This window comes from Macaca thibetana, chromosome 13 (assembly GCF_024542745.1).
Source record: "Macaca thibetana thibetana isolate TM-01 chromosome 13, ASM2454274v1, whole genome shotgun sequence".
Classification (NCBI taxonomy): Eukaryota; Metazoa; Chordata; class Mammalia; order Primates; family Cercopithecidae; genus Macaca; species Macaca thibetana.
Window position 1 is genome coordinate 95,371,538 of NC_065590.1, and position 16,645 is coordinate 95,388,182.

Here is a 16,645-nt window from a genome sequence, read left to right on the forward strand (position 1 = left end):
CTCACTGCAAGCTTCCAGCTTCGCATTCCAGGTTCACGCCATTCTCCTGCCTCAGCCTCCAGAGTAGCTGGGACTACAGGCGCCCGCCACCACGCCCAGCTAATTTTTTGTATTTTTAGTAGATATGGGGTTTCACCATGTTAGCCACGATGTGTATTTTTTTTTTTACAGAGACAGGGTTTCGCCATGTTGCCCAGGCTGGTCTCGAACTCCTGCACTCGAGTGGCAATGTTTGGAACCAATTTACACAGTTCTTTTCCTTGCAGTTGCCAAACAATATTATTTATCTAATGGTCATAACACCTTAGCAGATAATAGAACTACTGAACAGCAGTGCTTACTATGCTCATGGATGAGGTTCCTAGTTGTCTTCTATTAAGCAGGTGGCCTTGAATTCTGGCAGCTCACGCTTCAGAGTTACCTGTGGACACACAACATCATTCACAAAATGTTCTTTTTCTCCCCAATGCCTCTCGAGAATGAAAATGACCAGGCCATCCTCACATTCTACAGAGGTTAACCCAGCAACTTAGGGACACAGCTGGGGCAGGACTCCCGGGCTCCTGGTCAGTTCCTCTGTGGGGATGCTAAGCCTCAGGGCTGGCATCTCTTAGCTCTGCCTTCCGGGAGAATTTCACAGGAGCTCCCGTTTGCGCTGCTGTGAAGGCCATCCTGCTCCTTGTCAAGCTTGCCTCCTCCTTGGCTTGAGGAAGATCTCTTTTGTGCCCAAACTGTGAATAAGCAAACTGGATGCAGCATCTCTGATTGCTCTGGGAAGAAACTTATGAGAAGTGCTTGAGAAAAGTCATGACGTTCTGCCTCTGCTAAGAACCTGTTGGACACTGCTTGGTATATACGGCTAAGTGCTTCTTTGTTCAGACCCGCTTCCTCTGATTAGCAACCACAGATCTTCTGGGTTTTCACTTGTTTATTTCTGTTTATTGTCATCTCTGGGAAGATGGCTTCAAATTTTTTTTCCCCAATTGAACCCCATATCAATTGGTAAGTAGATCTTTTGATAAGTAGATCTTTCTCTCTCTTTCTTTCTTTCTTTCTCTTTCCCTTCCTTCTTTCCTTCCTTCCTTCCTTCCCTTGCTTTCCTTCCTTTCCTTTCCTTCCTTCCTCCCTCCCTTCCTTCCTTCCTTTCTTTTTCTTGAGATAGGGCCTCACTCTGTCACCCAGGCTGGAGTGCAGTGGGGCAATCTTGGCTCACTGCAACCTCCACCTACCAGGTTCAAGCGATCCTCCCACCACAGCCTCCCAAGTAGCTGGATTACAGATGAGTCCCATCACGCCCAGCTAATTTTTGAATTTTTTGATACAGACAGGGTTTCGCCATGTTGCCCAGGCTGTCTGGAACTCCTGAGCTCAAGTGATCTGCCCGCTTCGACCCCCCAGAGTGCTGGGATTATAAGCGTGAGCCAGAGCACTCGGCCAAGAACAAGAATTTTCTATGGCTGCATGAAACAAGGCAATTCCCAGCGGTAGTGTATACCTGGGGGGAAGTGTTACTTAGTACAGAAAGTCTTTCCCTTCCCAAGTCACCCCTTCATGAACTTTGCAGCTCTGTTATGAGAACTACACACATCTAGGATTGTCAAAGATGAACAAATGACCCTCATCCTTGCTAATATTGCTTGCTCTGAAATCAATTTTTTCTGATACTAATATAGCCACTCCAGCTTTCTGTTGATTAGTGTTAGCATCACATATGTATCTCTTTCCGTTCTGTTTACTTTGACCTGTCTTTATGTTTAAAGTGGCTTTCTTAATGACCCCATACAGTTGGGTATTCTTTTTTGTAACCAATCTGACAATTCCTGAAGTTACAATTGAAGGGTGTGATGGTTAATTTTTGGTGTCAACTTGACGGGGTTAAGGGATACCCAGATAGCTGGTACAGCATTGTCTCTGAGGATGTCTTTGAGTGTGTTTCTGGTAGAGGTCAGCATTTGAATCAGTGAACTGAGTGAGGAAGGAAGATGCATCCTCACCCATGCGGGCTGGGCTCCATCCAATCAGGTGAATTCCTCGACAGAACAAACAAGCCGAGGAAAGGCAAATTCACTCCCTCTTCTGAAGCTGGGACAGCCTTCTTCTCCTGCACATGGACATCAGCACTCCAGGCTCTCCAGCCATTGGACTCCAGGACCTGCACTGGTGGCCCCTCAGGTTCTCAGGCCTTTGCTATGTCACCAGCTTCCCTGGTTCTCTAGCTTGCAGACAGCAAATCACAGGACTTCTCAGCCTCCATAATCATGTTAGCCAATTTCCAAACTAAATACCCTCTCATTTATCTGTATCTATCCTATCTGGTTCTGCTTCTCTGGAGAACCCTGATACAAAGGGTTTACATTGAATGTCATTCACATATGGTTATATAAATAGTAGCTGTTTTAACACCCTCATCTAATTCTATCATGAATGTCATTTCAGGATCTGTTTCTATTGATTGATTTTTCTCCAGATCCTAGGTCATATTATCCTGCTTCTTTGCAAGCCCGTTATTTTTGTTTGGACACGGGACATTGTCAATTTTGTACCGTTGGTGGCTAGGTTTTGTTATATTCCTTTAAACAGCGTTGTGCTTTGTTCTGAGACGCAGTAAAGTTACTTAAGATTAGTTTGATCTTTTTGAGGCTTGATGTTCAATATTGTTACAGCAGATCCAGAACAGCCTTTGTTCTAGGACTAATTTGTCACCTCTGCCAGGCAATTCTCTTCTACTTTTCTCCTCGATGTCCTGAATTTTAGGGGGTCTCCCCAGTCTGGCTGGTGGAAATGTAGTTTTTGTTGTGTAAAATTTACCTCAAAACTTAGCAGCTTGAAACAACAAGTATTTAGTCCCTGCAGTTTCTTGTGTCAGGAATCCAGGGGCAGCCCAGCTGGTGGCTCTGACTCAAGCTGTCTCGTGAGCTTGCAGTCAAAGTGATGGCTAGAATGGAGCCCTCTGACTGGGGCCAAAGGATCTGCCACCAGGACGGTGACTCACATGGCTATAGCCAGGGGCTCCATTTCTTGCCTCATGGACCTGTCCGGAGGCTGATTGAGCAATACAGCTTCTGGCTTCCCCAGAGGGACTGACCCAAGAGAGGGCAAGCAGGAGCCACAGAGCTTTCTACACCATAGTCTCTAAAGTCACAAACCATCACCGTCACTTTCACCACATTCTGTCCTTTAGAAGCATATTAGTAAGCCCAGCCCACCATCAAGGGAGGTAGGAGTAGGCACCTGTTTTTGAAAGGAAGACTATCAGGTAATTTAGGGATATATTTCTAAGCTGCTCTCACAGACACAAAGTATCCCCAGGTCTGAGTGATTTCTGAAGATCGTTTTGCCTGCAAGCTCCTTCCTTGGTGGTTTCCTCACATTCATGTGCAGACCGGTAGTCAGCTGAAGACTCGAAGGCACTCCTTGCAGATCTCTGAACCATTCTCTGTGGCTCCTTCTTCTGCAGATCTCTGCCCTGCAAATTCGAGCCCCCTTGGCCTCCCAGAAGCCCACATTCCATCTCCTGAGCTGGGTAGGCCCTCGGGCTCTGTTTGGGCTCCCTCTTCCTGCACTGCTGAGCTGGACACTTGCAAGGCTGCTCTTATTGCTTCCCGTCTCCCAGGAATCCCTGTCCTGTTCTGCCTATTGTCCAGTGTCCACTGTTATTTCAGATACTTGTCCAGCTTTCTGGCTGTTTTTAAGACAGGAGGGTAAACCTGCTCCCTATTATTCCATCAGGACCAGAAGTGGGACTCCCCAGCAGTGGTGCTGGCTCCCGAAAATGAGTCAACAGCCATGCAGCAGACGGGAGACTCACACCCTCCCCTCTTCTTTTTTTTTTTTTAATTATACTTTAAGTTCTGGGATACATGTGCAGAACGTGCAGGTTTGTTACATAGGTATACACATGCCATGGTGATTTGCTGCACCCATCAACCCGTCATCTGCATTAGGTGTTTCTCCTAATGCTATCCGTCCCCTAGCCCCTCATCCCCTGACAGGCCCCAGTGTGTGATGTTCCCCTCCCTGTGTCCATGTGTTCTCATTGTTCAACTCCCACTTATGAGTGAGAGCCTGCGGTGTTTGGTTTTCTGTTCCTGTGTTAATTTGCTGAGAATGATGGTTTCCAGCTTCATCCATGTCCCTGCAAAGGACATGAACTCATCCTTTTTTATGGCTGCATAGTATTCCATGGTCTACATGTGCCATTTTTGCTTTATCCAGTCTATCATTGATGGGCATTTAGGTTGGTTCCAAGTCTTTACTATTGTAAAAAGTGCCGCAATAAACATACGTGTGCATATGTCTTTATAGCAGAATGATTTATAATCTTTGGGTATACACCCAGTAATGGGATTGCTGGGTCAAATGGGATTTCTGGTTCTAAATCCCTTAGGAATCGCTACACTGTCTTCCACAATGTTTGAACTAATTTACTCCCACCAACAGTGTAAAAGCGTTCCTATTTCTGCACATCCTCTCCAGCATCTGTTGTTTCCTGACTTTTTAATGATTGCCATTCTAACTGGCGTGAGATGGTATCTCATTGTGGTTTTGATTTGCATTTCTCTAATGATCAGTGATGAAGAGCTTTTTTTCATATTTATGTGGTTTGTTGGCCACATAAATGTCTTCTTTTCAGAAGTGTCTGTTCATATCCTTTGCTCACTTTTTGATGGCGCTGTTTGGTTTTTTCTTGTAAATTTGTTTAAGTTCCTTTTAGATTCTGGATATTAGCCCTTTGTCAGATGGGTAGACTGCAAAAATTTTCTCCCATTCTATAGGTTGTCTGTTCACTCTGATGCTAGTTTATTTTGCTGTACAAAAGCTCTTTAGTTTAATTAGATCCCATTTGTCAATGTTGGCTTTTGTTGCCATTGCTTTTGGTATTTTAGTCATGAAGTCTTTGTCCATGCCTATGTCCTGAATGGTATTGCTCAGGTTTTCTTCTAGCGTTTTTATGGTTTTAGGTCTTACGTTTAAGTCTTTAATCCATCTTGAGTTAATTTTTGTATAAAGTGTAAGGAAGGGGTCCAGTTTCAGTTTTCTGCATATGGCTAACCAGTTTTCCCAACACCATTTATTAAATAGGGAATCCTTTCACCATTGCTTGTTTTTGTCAGGTTTGCCAAAGATCAGATGGCTGTAGATGTCACACCCTCACTTCTAATCTGACATTATCTCGCTCCCTCCTCCTGGTCCACTTCCCTATAAAGGTGATGTCCTTTGGCATACACTTCAGATCAGCACATCTGCGTTTAGCACTCCAGGCTTCATCCTTCTTCCCAGCTTTCCCCAGCCTTGTAGTCCACAGTGCCTCCTTTGCCAGTCCCAGGGATGATATTCAAACTATTAGGCATGCCATGAGCATGAGCCAATCAGAGCAAACACCAGCCACAGCAGAGCAGGGACCTGCTGGCTTATGGAGAGGGTTGCAAAGCGAAGGGGGCAAATCTAAGAGAAGAGATGAGGTGACAGGAATGAGGCCACTTAGGGGACTGGGGACAGTGACTACAATGGGTATTTCTAAATTTCTAATATTTTAATCATTGGCAAGGTCATAGCAGTGTATACCGTATGAATCTACCAAAGAAGAAAACATTTTTGGAATTGCTTTTTAGCTTCAACTGAGAAATGCATCTGCTATGGATTGAATCTTTGTGCCCCCCAAAATTCATCTGTTGAAGCCCTAGTCCCCAGTGTGATGGTATGACGAGGTGGAGCCTTTGGGAGGTAATTAGGTTTAGATGAGCTCTTGAGGGCAAGACCTCCATGATGGGATTTGTGCCCTTGTAAGAAGAGGAGACCAGAGCTCACTCTGTGTCATGTGAGGACAGTGGGAGAAGGCAGCTGTCTGCAAGCCAAGGAAAGTGGGCATCGCTAGAACCCAACCATGCTGGCACCCCGGTGGCAGAGGTCCAGTCTCCAGAACCATGAGATAGAAATTTCTGTGGTTTAAGCCACCCAGCCTATGATAGGTGTTCTAGCAGCCTGACCTAAGACAGCATTCTAAAAAGACCTGAAAAGATGCTCGCATCCTAAAGGGCATCAGAGTGATTTCTTTCTTTCTTTTTTTTAATGCATACTTATTTTATTGCATAATTAATGGCTGTACAGAATTTTAAAAATTGACACATTGTAACTTTACATATTTATGAGGTACAGTTTGATGTTCAGAGTGATTTCAAATCCACAAAATCAACCTGGACTGAAGGCACCCCAATGCTCAGTTCTTCCCCAGGCTGCCCTAACACAGAGCTCATCAACCAGCTGTAGAAACTGGAACCCCAAAACTAAGGCGTCAGTCAGTTGAGTGACCCAGTGTCTGGCCTCAGTGAGGGAAGCTGACTTCCAAATAAAATCAGGCTTCTGCAAAGACACTGTGCAACCTGTGACGGTACTAGGACACCTGAGCCAGCCCCCCGGAGTCATAGCTCAGCCACTAAATGCCTTAGCAGATAGACCTTTGAAGATAGAATCTACAGTATTAAGTGATATAACCATTTATCAGCTCAAAAGAATGAACTAGGAAAGCAGAAAGAGACTGAATATGCTAACAAATCATATCATTTCATGGGAAGAATGTAAATGCTGTTTGCCTATTGCCATTCACTTTGGCACGCACCCGTTTCATCATTGACCTAGAACCTGGGGTTGGTGAGGAGAATAACTACACTCTGAGGACTTCATTCGTCTCACATTTCCCCTATTCCACAGTGTCCAGTGTACGCCAGACCCACAGAAAGGTCTCAGAAGACTTGCTGAAGGACCAATGGGTTGATTGGCTAAGCTAAGCTAGCACAGGAAAGGGATGGACCCTTAGGAGAGCTATTGTCAATCTCCTAGATTCAAATACGTGTTCCTGTGTCCTTAGGAAAGCGAAATTGAATTTTCCTTTAACCTAAAGCCTAACATTAATATAATATATAATAAAACCACATACTTCTAAAAGCATCAAAGATGTAAGAGGAACATTATCCCCCTCCAAGGGTGCCATGGGAACACTTTCTTCTTCTTTTTTTTTTTTTTTTTTTTTTTTTTGAGACAGAGTCTTGCTCTGTCACCTAGGCTGGAGTGCAGTGGCCACAATCTCGGATCACTGCAACCTCCGTTTCCTGGGCTCAAGCAATTCTCCTGTCTCAGCCTCCTGAGTAGCTGGGATTACGGGCGTGTGCCACCACGCCCGGCTAATTTTTGTATTTTTAGTAGAGACGGGGTTTCACCATGTTGGCCAGGCTGGTCACAAACTCCTGACCTCAGGTAATCCGCCCGCCTCAGCCTCCCAAAGTGCTGGGATTACAGGCCTGAGCCATCGCGCCCAGCCAGGAACACTTTCTGAATAACCTTCTGGTGTCTGCATCCCTTGTTCCTTCTGTCTCGTCAAAGGAGCTGTGCAGCTGTAGCTCAACTGTTCCTTTCTAATGCAAGGGTAAATACAAATCAAAAACCTGTTTTGAATTATCTTTCATGCAATAAGGGAAAGAGACTGCTTTCCTCCTCCTTCTCTGAGAGCATTTACTGTAGGACACGTGTCATTGTAAATTCTTTCTCTGTCCCTTTGAGATGTTGTAAATCTTTTGAAAAGCTAAATAAGCCTGTGGCCACCTGTAAAACTCAGGAGTGTTTCCTAAGAGACCTGGAGGCCACCTCTTTGAAATGTAAACATGAGGGAAGACAGACCCCATCTCCTAATTCCTTGAGAAGGTAAGAGAGAACCTATTCTGCAGGGGACTTGCTCCAAGATGCAAAACTATCTCCTGTCTGGATGGCTTTTTTTTCCCCTCTTGGGTCTTGGGTAAAAGCAATTAGCTAATGCAGATTACTAGGTGATTTCAAGATGAACTAAGAAGGATAAAGGGTGCTGTCAAGTGCTCTTACTTGAGGACTAGTTATGGTTTATCTTCACAACATGTATGCAATGGGTTGTATTTGCTTGGCTATAAAAAAGGGTGAGTTTCTCTCTGTCACGTTATTGTTACTATCATCCATCCCTCATCCTATGTGTTCTCAAAGCGTGTGAGTGAGGACAGGAGAAGAAAAGGTGGTCATTGGTTAGAGGACAGGAGAAGAAAAGGTGGTCATTGGTTACAGTCCCTTATGCTCTAACAGTAGCTTTGAAATGTCATATTGCAATGTGAATGAAGGTCTCTAATTTAATACAAACTGGTCTCTTTTGATTCATGGCCAAATGCACAATACTCTTTCCTGTGTAGAATCATCAAGCGTGGTACAGGAGAAAGAACACAGGATTTGACATCAGAAAGGTTGGCTTTGTGTCCCAGCCCTGCCCCTTGCTAGCTGTGTGACTTTGTCAAGACATTTAATCGCACTGAATTTCAGTTTGATTGTGTCAAGGAGATCTTTTGGATTCCTTTCATTGTTGCTTTTCATACAATGGACCAGAAAACCTACACTAGTAGAAAAACTGGCAACATTTGAATCAATTCTGTGGCTTATTTAAAAAAAAAAATAACTGGCTCAACGTTGCCACATATGCCTACTATCACATGGTTGCCAAAGTCCCAGAGGCTCGAGGAGTTTGGGAGGGGGAGGGTTGAGGGGGTGCTGGGGTGGGAAGAGAGGCTGAGGCTGCTCTTAAACAGACGAGATCTGATCCAGACCTGGAGGAGCTTTGGACGACAACCAGGAGAGATGAGCAGAGAAGAGATGGGGGACAGGGGAGAGCGTGGCTGGGAGTAATAGTGGAGCCACACATTTAGCAAACCTTAGGCAATGGGAAAGTTCAAAACGTGTTTAGGATTCACTTGCAGGTTATCAAACAGCCCTATGGGTTTGTTGAGCCGTTAATATGGAAAGACAGGCTGAGACCGATTTGTCATGGCCTCAGATGGCAGCCTAAGGAGTTAGCGTTTTGTCCTGAAGGTCCTGGAGAGCCATTAAAAGCTTCTAAGCAGGAAGTAAAACATTATGAAACCCCTGTTTTAGTAAATGAATCTGGCTATGGTGAACATTTCATATGCCAGGCAGCAGCTGAGGTAGAAAGGGCTTCTATGATGGTCCAGATGGTTGGTGATCAGGTCAAGCAATGACCATAGATTGACTGCCATGGAGAACTGAGGAAGGGACAGTGCATTTCCATCATTTTGAGTCTATGAGAATGGATCACTCCAGTAATAACGCCACCAGTCACCACTCAGGCTCGAGGTGGGGCCACGACAGCCTCTCTGCAGTGCGTTAAGTCTTGATCCCACCCTGTGAGATGAGAGTCCTTGTAGCTTTCTCTCTTAAATGTCCTTCTTGGATTTAGGAAAGCTGAATCTTCATTTGTTTCCACATTCATCCATAAAAGAAGGGCAAGAAATCCAGGGAGAAAAAAGTGATTCCAGGATTGTGCCCACATGTTTCCCTGTCAGGAGCCCTGGAGTGTCAGACCGCGCTGGCTGGCTGCTTCGAAAAGTCTCTGACAGCCACCTTTTCCCAACTCAGAAACAAAACAGAACAAACAAAAACATCTACTACTTTAAAATCCCAGTGGAACTGCGCTTCCTATAAATGTGTTTTTGCCGATTGTTTTTGCATGATTAATGGTTCCCAGGGTTACATAAAATTCTAGGGACCCCTCTTTCCCATCGAGAGAGAAAAAGGATCAAGTCAGGAAAGGGTGAGGGGACCCAGAGACAGACATCACCTACTTCCAATGGTGCTGTGGGCTCTCTCTGGGCCCTGGTTTGGGAATTGAAGTTCCTGTCCCTACTCTTCTCATCCCTCTGAGAGGAATTAGGCTCTGAGGATTCCTGTAAGGATCCAACTTGGAGAGTTCCCTGTCCCTGAAAATACTCTCAACATCACAGGCTGGCCCATGCATCTAATGGCAATTCCTTCGCATTCCCCATGTTAGTAAAATACTGGGAAAAATTATTGTCTACATTAGAATTTTATAAATATGGACCATAGTTTATGATTCTTACAAGAATTCCTTGAGAAAGCATCCAGTTACACTGAAAAGCTGGCGAGACCTGTCTAAAAGCCCAGAGCGAACCAGCAAACGGAGAACAAAATCAAAACTCCCAGTCTTGTTGCACGGCTCCAGCCTCCCCAAATTCCAGTCACTGCCCCCTTCAGCAAGCCAGTGCCTGGGAAGCCCGAGGGGGGACATGTTGACCTGCGTCACCCGGAAGCTCCGGAAGCATCGTGATTCCCCACCCTCCCTGCCTGCCCTTTACCTTAGCTTTCAGAGGAAAGTCTCATCTCCCCATCAGAAGGTACATTGTCAGGACCCGGCTCAGCTTCCATTAACTTTAGATAAAGGCCCCTGCTCATGGGAACCTGGGTCTCCTGGTGGATTCTCCTTTTTCTTCTGATTTTCTAGTTCTCAGCAGGCTGGGCCACCGCTGGGTGGCTGCTGTTAGGACAGGCATGGCTGGTCCCGGTCTTGCCCTTCATTCTCTCTTCCCTCCTGTTCCTTCCCTCAGGCCGCCTCTTCCCCTCCCATCCTCTCTCCCTCTCCAGCTTGCTCTCATGCGTGCCCTGGGCACGGGCTCTCCCGGGAAAGGCCATTGTTGGGCGGCAGGATTCTGATGCTCCCCAGGGGCACTATGACATCAGCATTTGGTGGTGCTCAGAGGAGAAGAGAAAGAGATGAAGAGGAGTGAGCAAGGCTTCAGGAGGGAGCATGCAGGAGACCAGCCCTGGATTCAGACTGGAGTCTCATCCACATCAGAGGCTGATAGAAGGCTTGGATTACAGCAGGGGCAGGTTCTGTCACGAAATCAAATTTCTCTTCACTGATTTCTGAATTCACAGCAAGCTAACTAGAAGAGATTTTTAATTCAGAATGTTGCACTCCAACAAACTGAGAAAAACATTGAGGGAGGGAATTACGGAAATTTGACGGTATCTACTAAGTTTGATTTTGAGAGTTTTGTAATAAATGTTGTTGAATAGAAAAGGCATCAAGTCCCTATATATGAGCTCTTTGAAATGCCTAAATCAGAGGGATAAAATGATGAATAATTACAGTACACAATTTTTGAATTATTGTCAAATCAACTAAAATTAGAAGTTTTTAACATGCTAAAATGGAAAGTTATTCAACAGAATGGAATCCTTTAAAATATGATGGAACTGCCACTTAAGCATCAGAAGTCTGCTCAGGCGTGACCCTGGGAGCCCAAACTTTTCACGGAACAGCAAGGAACATCCCTATGCTCCTCATTCCCAGTTTTTCTGTTTTGTTTTGTTTTGTTTTTTGTTTGTTTTATTTTGGTTTTTTTTTTTTTTTTTTTTTGAGATGGAGTCTCGCTCTGTCGCCTAGGCTGGAGTGCAGTGGCGCGATCTCGGCTCACTGCAAGCTCTGTCTCCCGAGTTCAAGCCATTCCCCTGCCTCAGCCTCCCAAGTAGCTGGAACTACAGGCACCTGCCACCACGCCCAGCTAATTTTTTGTATTTTTAGTACAGACGGGATTTCAACGTGTTAGCCAGGATGGTCTCGATCTCCTGACCTCGTGATCCACCCGCATCGGCATCCCAAAGTGCTGGGATTACAGGCATGAGCCACCGCGTCCGGCCCTCCTTGCCAGTCTTTACATAGATGCTTAGGATTCGAGGGGGTTTTCTTCTCATTAGCAAGACTCTGGCACCATCACTATGTCTAGTACCAAATCTCTACATTCAGGATAGAAGGTGCAACTTAGAAATATCAGTTCATGAACCACGGGTCATCCCTTTGGGAAAATGCAGAGTCAAGCCTACTCTCTTGATCTTCCAGGCATACAAAACCTGCTTGCCCCTCCCCACTTTGAACAGTGCTTTTGAACTTTGATGGAAAAGCCACATTTGGAAGGCAAGTTATTACAGGGAAGAGATTTTTTTTTCTTTTGTCTCTATTTCATGGTACCTTGGATAGATGCACGTTCACTGCAGAGTCCTACAAAGCACGCTCTAATGTTCAAAGGGCAGTAGTTTCTAGTAACAGCATGGGATTTGTACATTACCTTGTTGACTTTTTATTATGCAGCAGCACCTTTTAAATCATATGCTAATCTAGCACATTCAGTTGTTCTATATAAGAGAGTGTGATTATTCCTAAAATATTTACCAATCATTTGTTCTAAGTGCTAGGCTCTTCTGTAATATTTCCAGATCATGTCAACCCTTCCTTATTAAAATTTGGGAGCTAAAAAACAATCACTTGCTTCTGAAATCATGATTCTCGTTCTCAAAAGTGTACAGTATTCTACTGAGACTGGAAGGGGTGTTACTGAAGCCTGCATGTTCAGTGGGCTACAAGATTCCGGCTACATAACACTTCCACCAGCCTTAGAGTAAGATCACGTAGCTTTGCATTTTCCCAACCCTGTAATCTTGGGCTGCACATCTATTAGCCCGAAACAAAGGAATTCACTTCTCCTAGGCTTCTCTGCAGGTCATGCCAACCTTAACAAACTGCAGTCCCTACTGTCCCTACTGACCATTACACCGCAGAGCTGTGAGGATGATGGCTCTCCAGTTTGGAAGAGAATGATGCAGGACGAAAGGGGTGGGCAAACCATGGTCTAAGTATGATATCTGAAGCTGCTTAATCTACAAAAGAAAACCCCATGTGAGGAATGGGAGATGGAGATGTGGCCTAGTGTCTAAGGGCTGGCATTCAGGGGAAGGATGATATTTGTCTGTAATCTCAAAGGCTATGAAGGATGGAGCTGGGTGGATTTGGGTTCATCATGAAAAGGACCTATGAGTAAGTCAGGCCTGCATAAAGGTGATCTGGAAGCCCCCAGCTGCACCCTCAATTGGACAGGGGCTGTGGAGGGGTTTTGAACATGACTTAGCAAATGGAGCCAGATTCCTTCAATGCTCTATCCAGTCCTAACTCAATGAACTAGCTCCCTCCTTCTTTTTCTCTGTCTTCCAAACTGAACTACTATATCTCTTGCAAAACCAATTGGATAATTCTGTGTTAAGCTTCCTGTCTCCCACCCTAAGCAACCACAGATGAATGATGGTTGTTGCAGAGGTGGGCAAGTCTGGGTTCTGAGAGCTGCCATTGAACTTCTCTGTGCTGAGCTGGCATTAGCTCCTCTCCTCTCCCCTCCCCACCCTGCTTAGAGGATGCTCTCCACATTTGGACGTTTGTGTCACACTTCTAGGTGACCAGGGCTTCTCTCCCATGAGAAGAGGAGGGACAGGAGGACTCTGTCTGAAGGTTCTGAGTTTCAGATTTGCCCATGGGCCAGACATCAGGCTCTGTCCATGAGGTGACCCAAGTCACCAGAGGAAAAGTGACTGTCCCCGATCTCCACATTAAATTTGCCCTGGGCCTCAACCAAACTCTACACTTTTTCATCCTAGAACAGTGAGGATATAGGCGTGGTTAAAAAGAAATCCCACAGGTCCTTCTGGAGTCTGGGGTGTGCTGGATAGGGTGTGGGGAACTGGGGACCTGGGTTCTGGCTAGTTCTCTGTCCCTTACTGTGAGACCCTGCGCAAGTCACCTGGGGACCTCAGTCCTCACACTGGAAAGTGACACAATGGGAAATAGAGGACAACCAGGACACCTTTTAGCCATGACCTATAATTTACATCTCTATGAGGTGACTTCACAGGCACAGATCATCTTGCATCCTCACCCCGACACACACACACACACACACACACACGCACGCACACACGCACACATGCATGCATGCACGCATGCACACACGCACGCACGCAGTACAGTAACTGTCAATCTCAGGTCCGAGACACCCCAGGGCATCTCTAATCATCTCAAGTGACATTGATATCATTTCAGAAGAAGGAATTAATGCAAATTCACCTCGATTTTAAAATAGGTAACATACCACCCAATACTTTCTCCCCTCCCTGGGGAGGTGTAAGTGAAGATTCAGGCACAGCTAACCTAATTGGAGGAAGTTCTGAGGAGAGTTCAGCACAGTCTAGATAAGGAATCAGTTGGGAGTTTCTGGAATCTCAAATGGAAGAGAGGGATGGAGTCAGAGAGCAGGGCATGGGCAGACAAGGACTCGCCCTGTCCTAGCATTACTCAGTCTGAATTCTCTTCTCTCACACCTTGCTTCATATGCCTAACCTGACACCGTACATCTGCTTGGTCCATGCTCAACTCAGCTGCAGCATCCTCAGGAGACAGCTGGATCAGCTAGAGAGCTTCAGAATGAGACACATCACTCTGCCAGACACCCGCAGTGCTCTAGCTCCAGGATCCAACATCTGACCACATGTCGGCAGCCACCGCTGCCCTGGCTCCACCGTTTCTCCCCAGGTCTAAGCTTAAGCCGCACCGCATTGCTTCCATTTCTTCACACTTGCTCTATTCCCTTCTACCACAGGGGCTTTGTGCAAGCTCAGCCTCAACACAAATCTTCCCCCTTCTTCACCTGGTCAATAGCCACTCATTCTTCAACATTAGTTCAAGCATCACCAAGCTCCCCGGCTATGTCAGTTCTCCCTGTTAGACACCCTGGCTGTTCCACATATCTTTTATTCAAAATAGTTACATATTAAAGCATTCTATTTGTGCTTACAATTATTGTAGAATTACTTCCCAGCAAACAGATGCTACAGGAGGGAAGAGGCCTTTTCTGTTTAAGTATCTAGTGTAGTGCCTGGCCCTTAATAGGTGCTCAACAAAATTTTTTTAATGAATGCTTAAATACCATATCATGGGTCATGTCTGGTTGCAAAAAGATATTCATCATAATCAAAATAATAAACTATAATTAAAATATACTCATCATCATAAAAATAAATGAACTAGGCACATACTGGTGTTAAAGGTATCATTGCCTCTGTTGTGGGCCATTTTAGGATGCAAGGCACAGTAGGGGTAAACAATTAAGAGAGGCTTCTGTGGTCTAGGAATGCAAGATCTAGTAAATATATAATGTCTCCAGCAAGAGAAAGGAGCACAAGCAAGTCAGAGCAAGCTGCCCACTGGGGTGGGAGAAGGGAATGATAAAAGGGAGGACTGGAAATATACACCAAAGTGAGTCATTAATACAACATTTCTATTCACAACTCAGAATTCACTGAACAAAAAATGGCCATTCTGTATAAGATTCCAATTAAATGCATTATTGTTATATCTGATTGTGCTAGTGCCTGTCGCTAATCCATGCCACAATGATTCATGCTTTTAAAAAAAAAAAAAAAGAAGAAGAAGAAGAAGTAATTGGCTATAAGGGCCACCACAGTGCATTTCTAGATAAGAGCTCAGTGACTGTTAAGGGGCACCTGCGTAAGAGCTCTGTTAACAATGCTAGGCAAGGAAGAAAACCCCAGGGCAGATGCCAGATGGAGCAAGAGACAAACATGCATTTATTTTCCCTTTACTCCAGATAGCTCATTAAATTTCTTTTTTTTTTTTTCTTTTTTTTTTTTTTTTTTTGAGATGGAGTCTCGCTCTGTCACCCAGGCTGGAGTGCAGTGGCGTGATCTCGGCTCTCGGGTTCACACCATTCTCCTGCTTCAGCCTCCGGAGTAGCTGGGACTACAGGCGTTCACCACTACGCCCAGCTAATTTTTTCTATTTTCAGTAGAGATGGGGTTTCACCGTGTTAGCCAGGATGGTCTCAATCTACTGAACTCATGATCCGCCCGCCTCGGCCTCCCAAAGTTCTGGGATTACAGGCGTGAGCCATCGCGCCTGGCCTAGCTCATTAAATTTCAAGGAAACTTCAGAATTTAAAACTCACAGCAATGTAGACAACAGGAGGGGCATCTTCAATGGAGAAGATACTTCATCAAATTTGGAAGGTGAAAGCAAAGGGAAAGTCTGACTAAAATAACATAGAGCAAGCTATACCCTGGACTTCCTGCAAAGAGGGCTACAGTGAGGGAGGGGCCCATCTGCTCACAGAACTGAAGCAGGCACTGGCCTCAGGAGCCCCAGATAACAGCCGGCTCCTGGCCTTTTTATTCCAGAATGAACTCTATCAGTTGGAGCTTCCAGGCAAGTTTTTTTATCCCGTCCATGCTAAATAAAAACAACTACAAAGTGCCAGGCATCTGAGGAACCCCTGCAATGTAAAGAGGAAAAATAACAAACAGAGGAAATAATTCCAGAAAAAATAAAAACAATGAGGGGAACAGAAGAGAAATTACTAGGAAAAAACATCCCCAGATCAGAAGCTCAGATTTGAGATGCTATTTCATTCATAAAACAAAAAACAGAATAATGCTGTAAAGAAGAAATAATTAGAGAACAAAAAAAAAAAGAGTTTGAAAAGTAAACAATAGGTATTGTGAAAATAATAACAAACAATAGAAAGTGAAATTTACAAAATCTGCCAAATCACAGACCAAAAGTTGGGCAATAGAAGATAAAAGAGATAGAGAACCACTCCTTACGTCCTTAGCCACCACCCTTTCCTTGTTTTTCCACTTTCCTTTTATCTCTTGGAATATCTCATCAGCTGATATCTATTAAAGGAGAAGGGAATTGTCCCCCAAGAGACTAAGTTCTGAGCAGATGAATGAAAAATGGCTACCTCCAGGCACATCAGTGTGAAGTTTCAGGACACAAAGAGTTAGCAGAAGATCCTAGGCTTCCAATAGGAAAAAGTAAAATAAAAGCTCACCTACAAAGAAACGAAAGCCAGACAGGCATAGAAGGAACATTTGCTGCTAGAAGGTAATGGAACAATGTGTACAAAATTCTGTGAGAACTGAACAT

The 16,645-nt window shown here is 44.8% G+C and overlaps 1 protein-coding gene across 5 annotated transcripts in view; it reads right to left on the minus strand.

Annotated features, from left to right (window-relative positions):
• The window catches only part of LPIN1 (lipin 1), a 143,029-nt gene that overhangs the window by 84,440 nt on the left and 41,944 nt on the right, over positions 1–16,645 (minus strand). The window contains exons 1-2 of one of the 5 annotated variants that reach the window (XM_050753897.1): positions 10,176–11,138; positions 342–421 (exon numbers count right to left, since the gene is read on the minus strand). The exons of the other annotated variants lie outside the window; for them this stretch is intronic. Coding sequence (XP_050609854.1) covers positions 342–350 — 9 coding nt within the window. The 5' untranslated portion in view covers positions 351–421; positions 10,176–11,138. Of the gene's footprint in view, positions 1–341; positions 422–10,175; positions 11,139–16,645 lie in introns of those variants that run through there. 5 annotated transcript variants of the gene reach the window in all.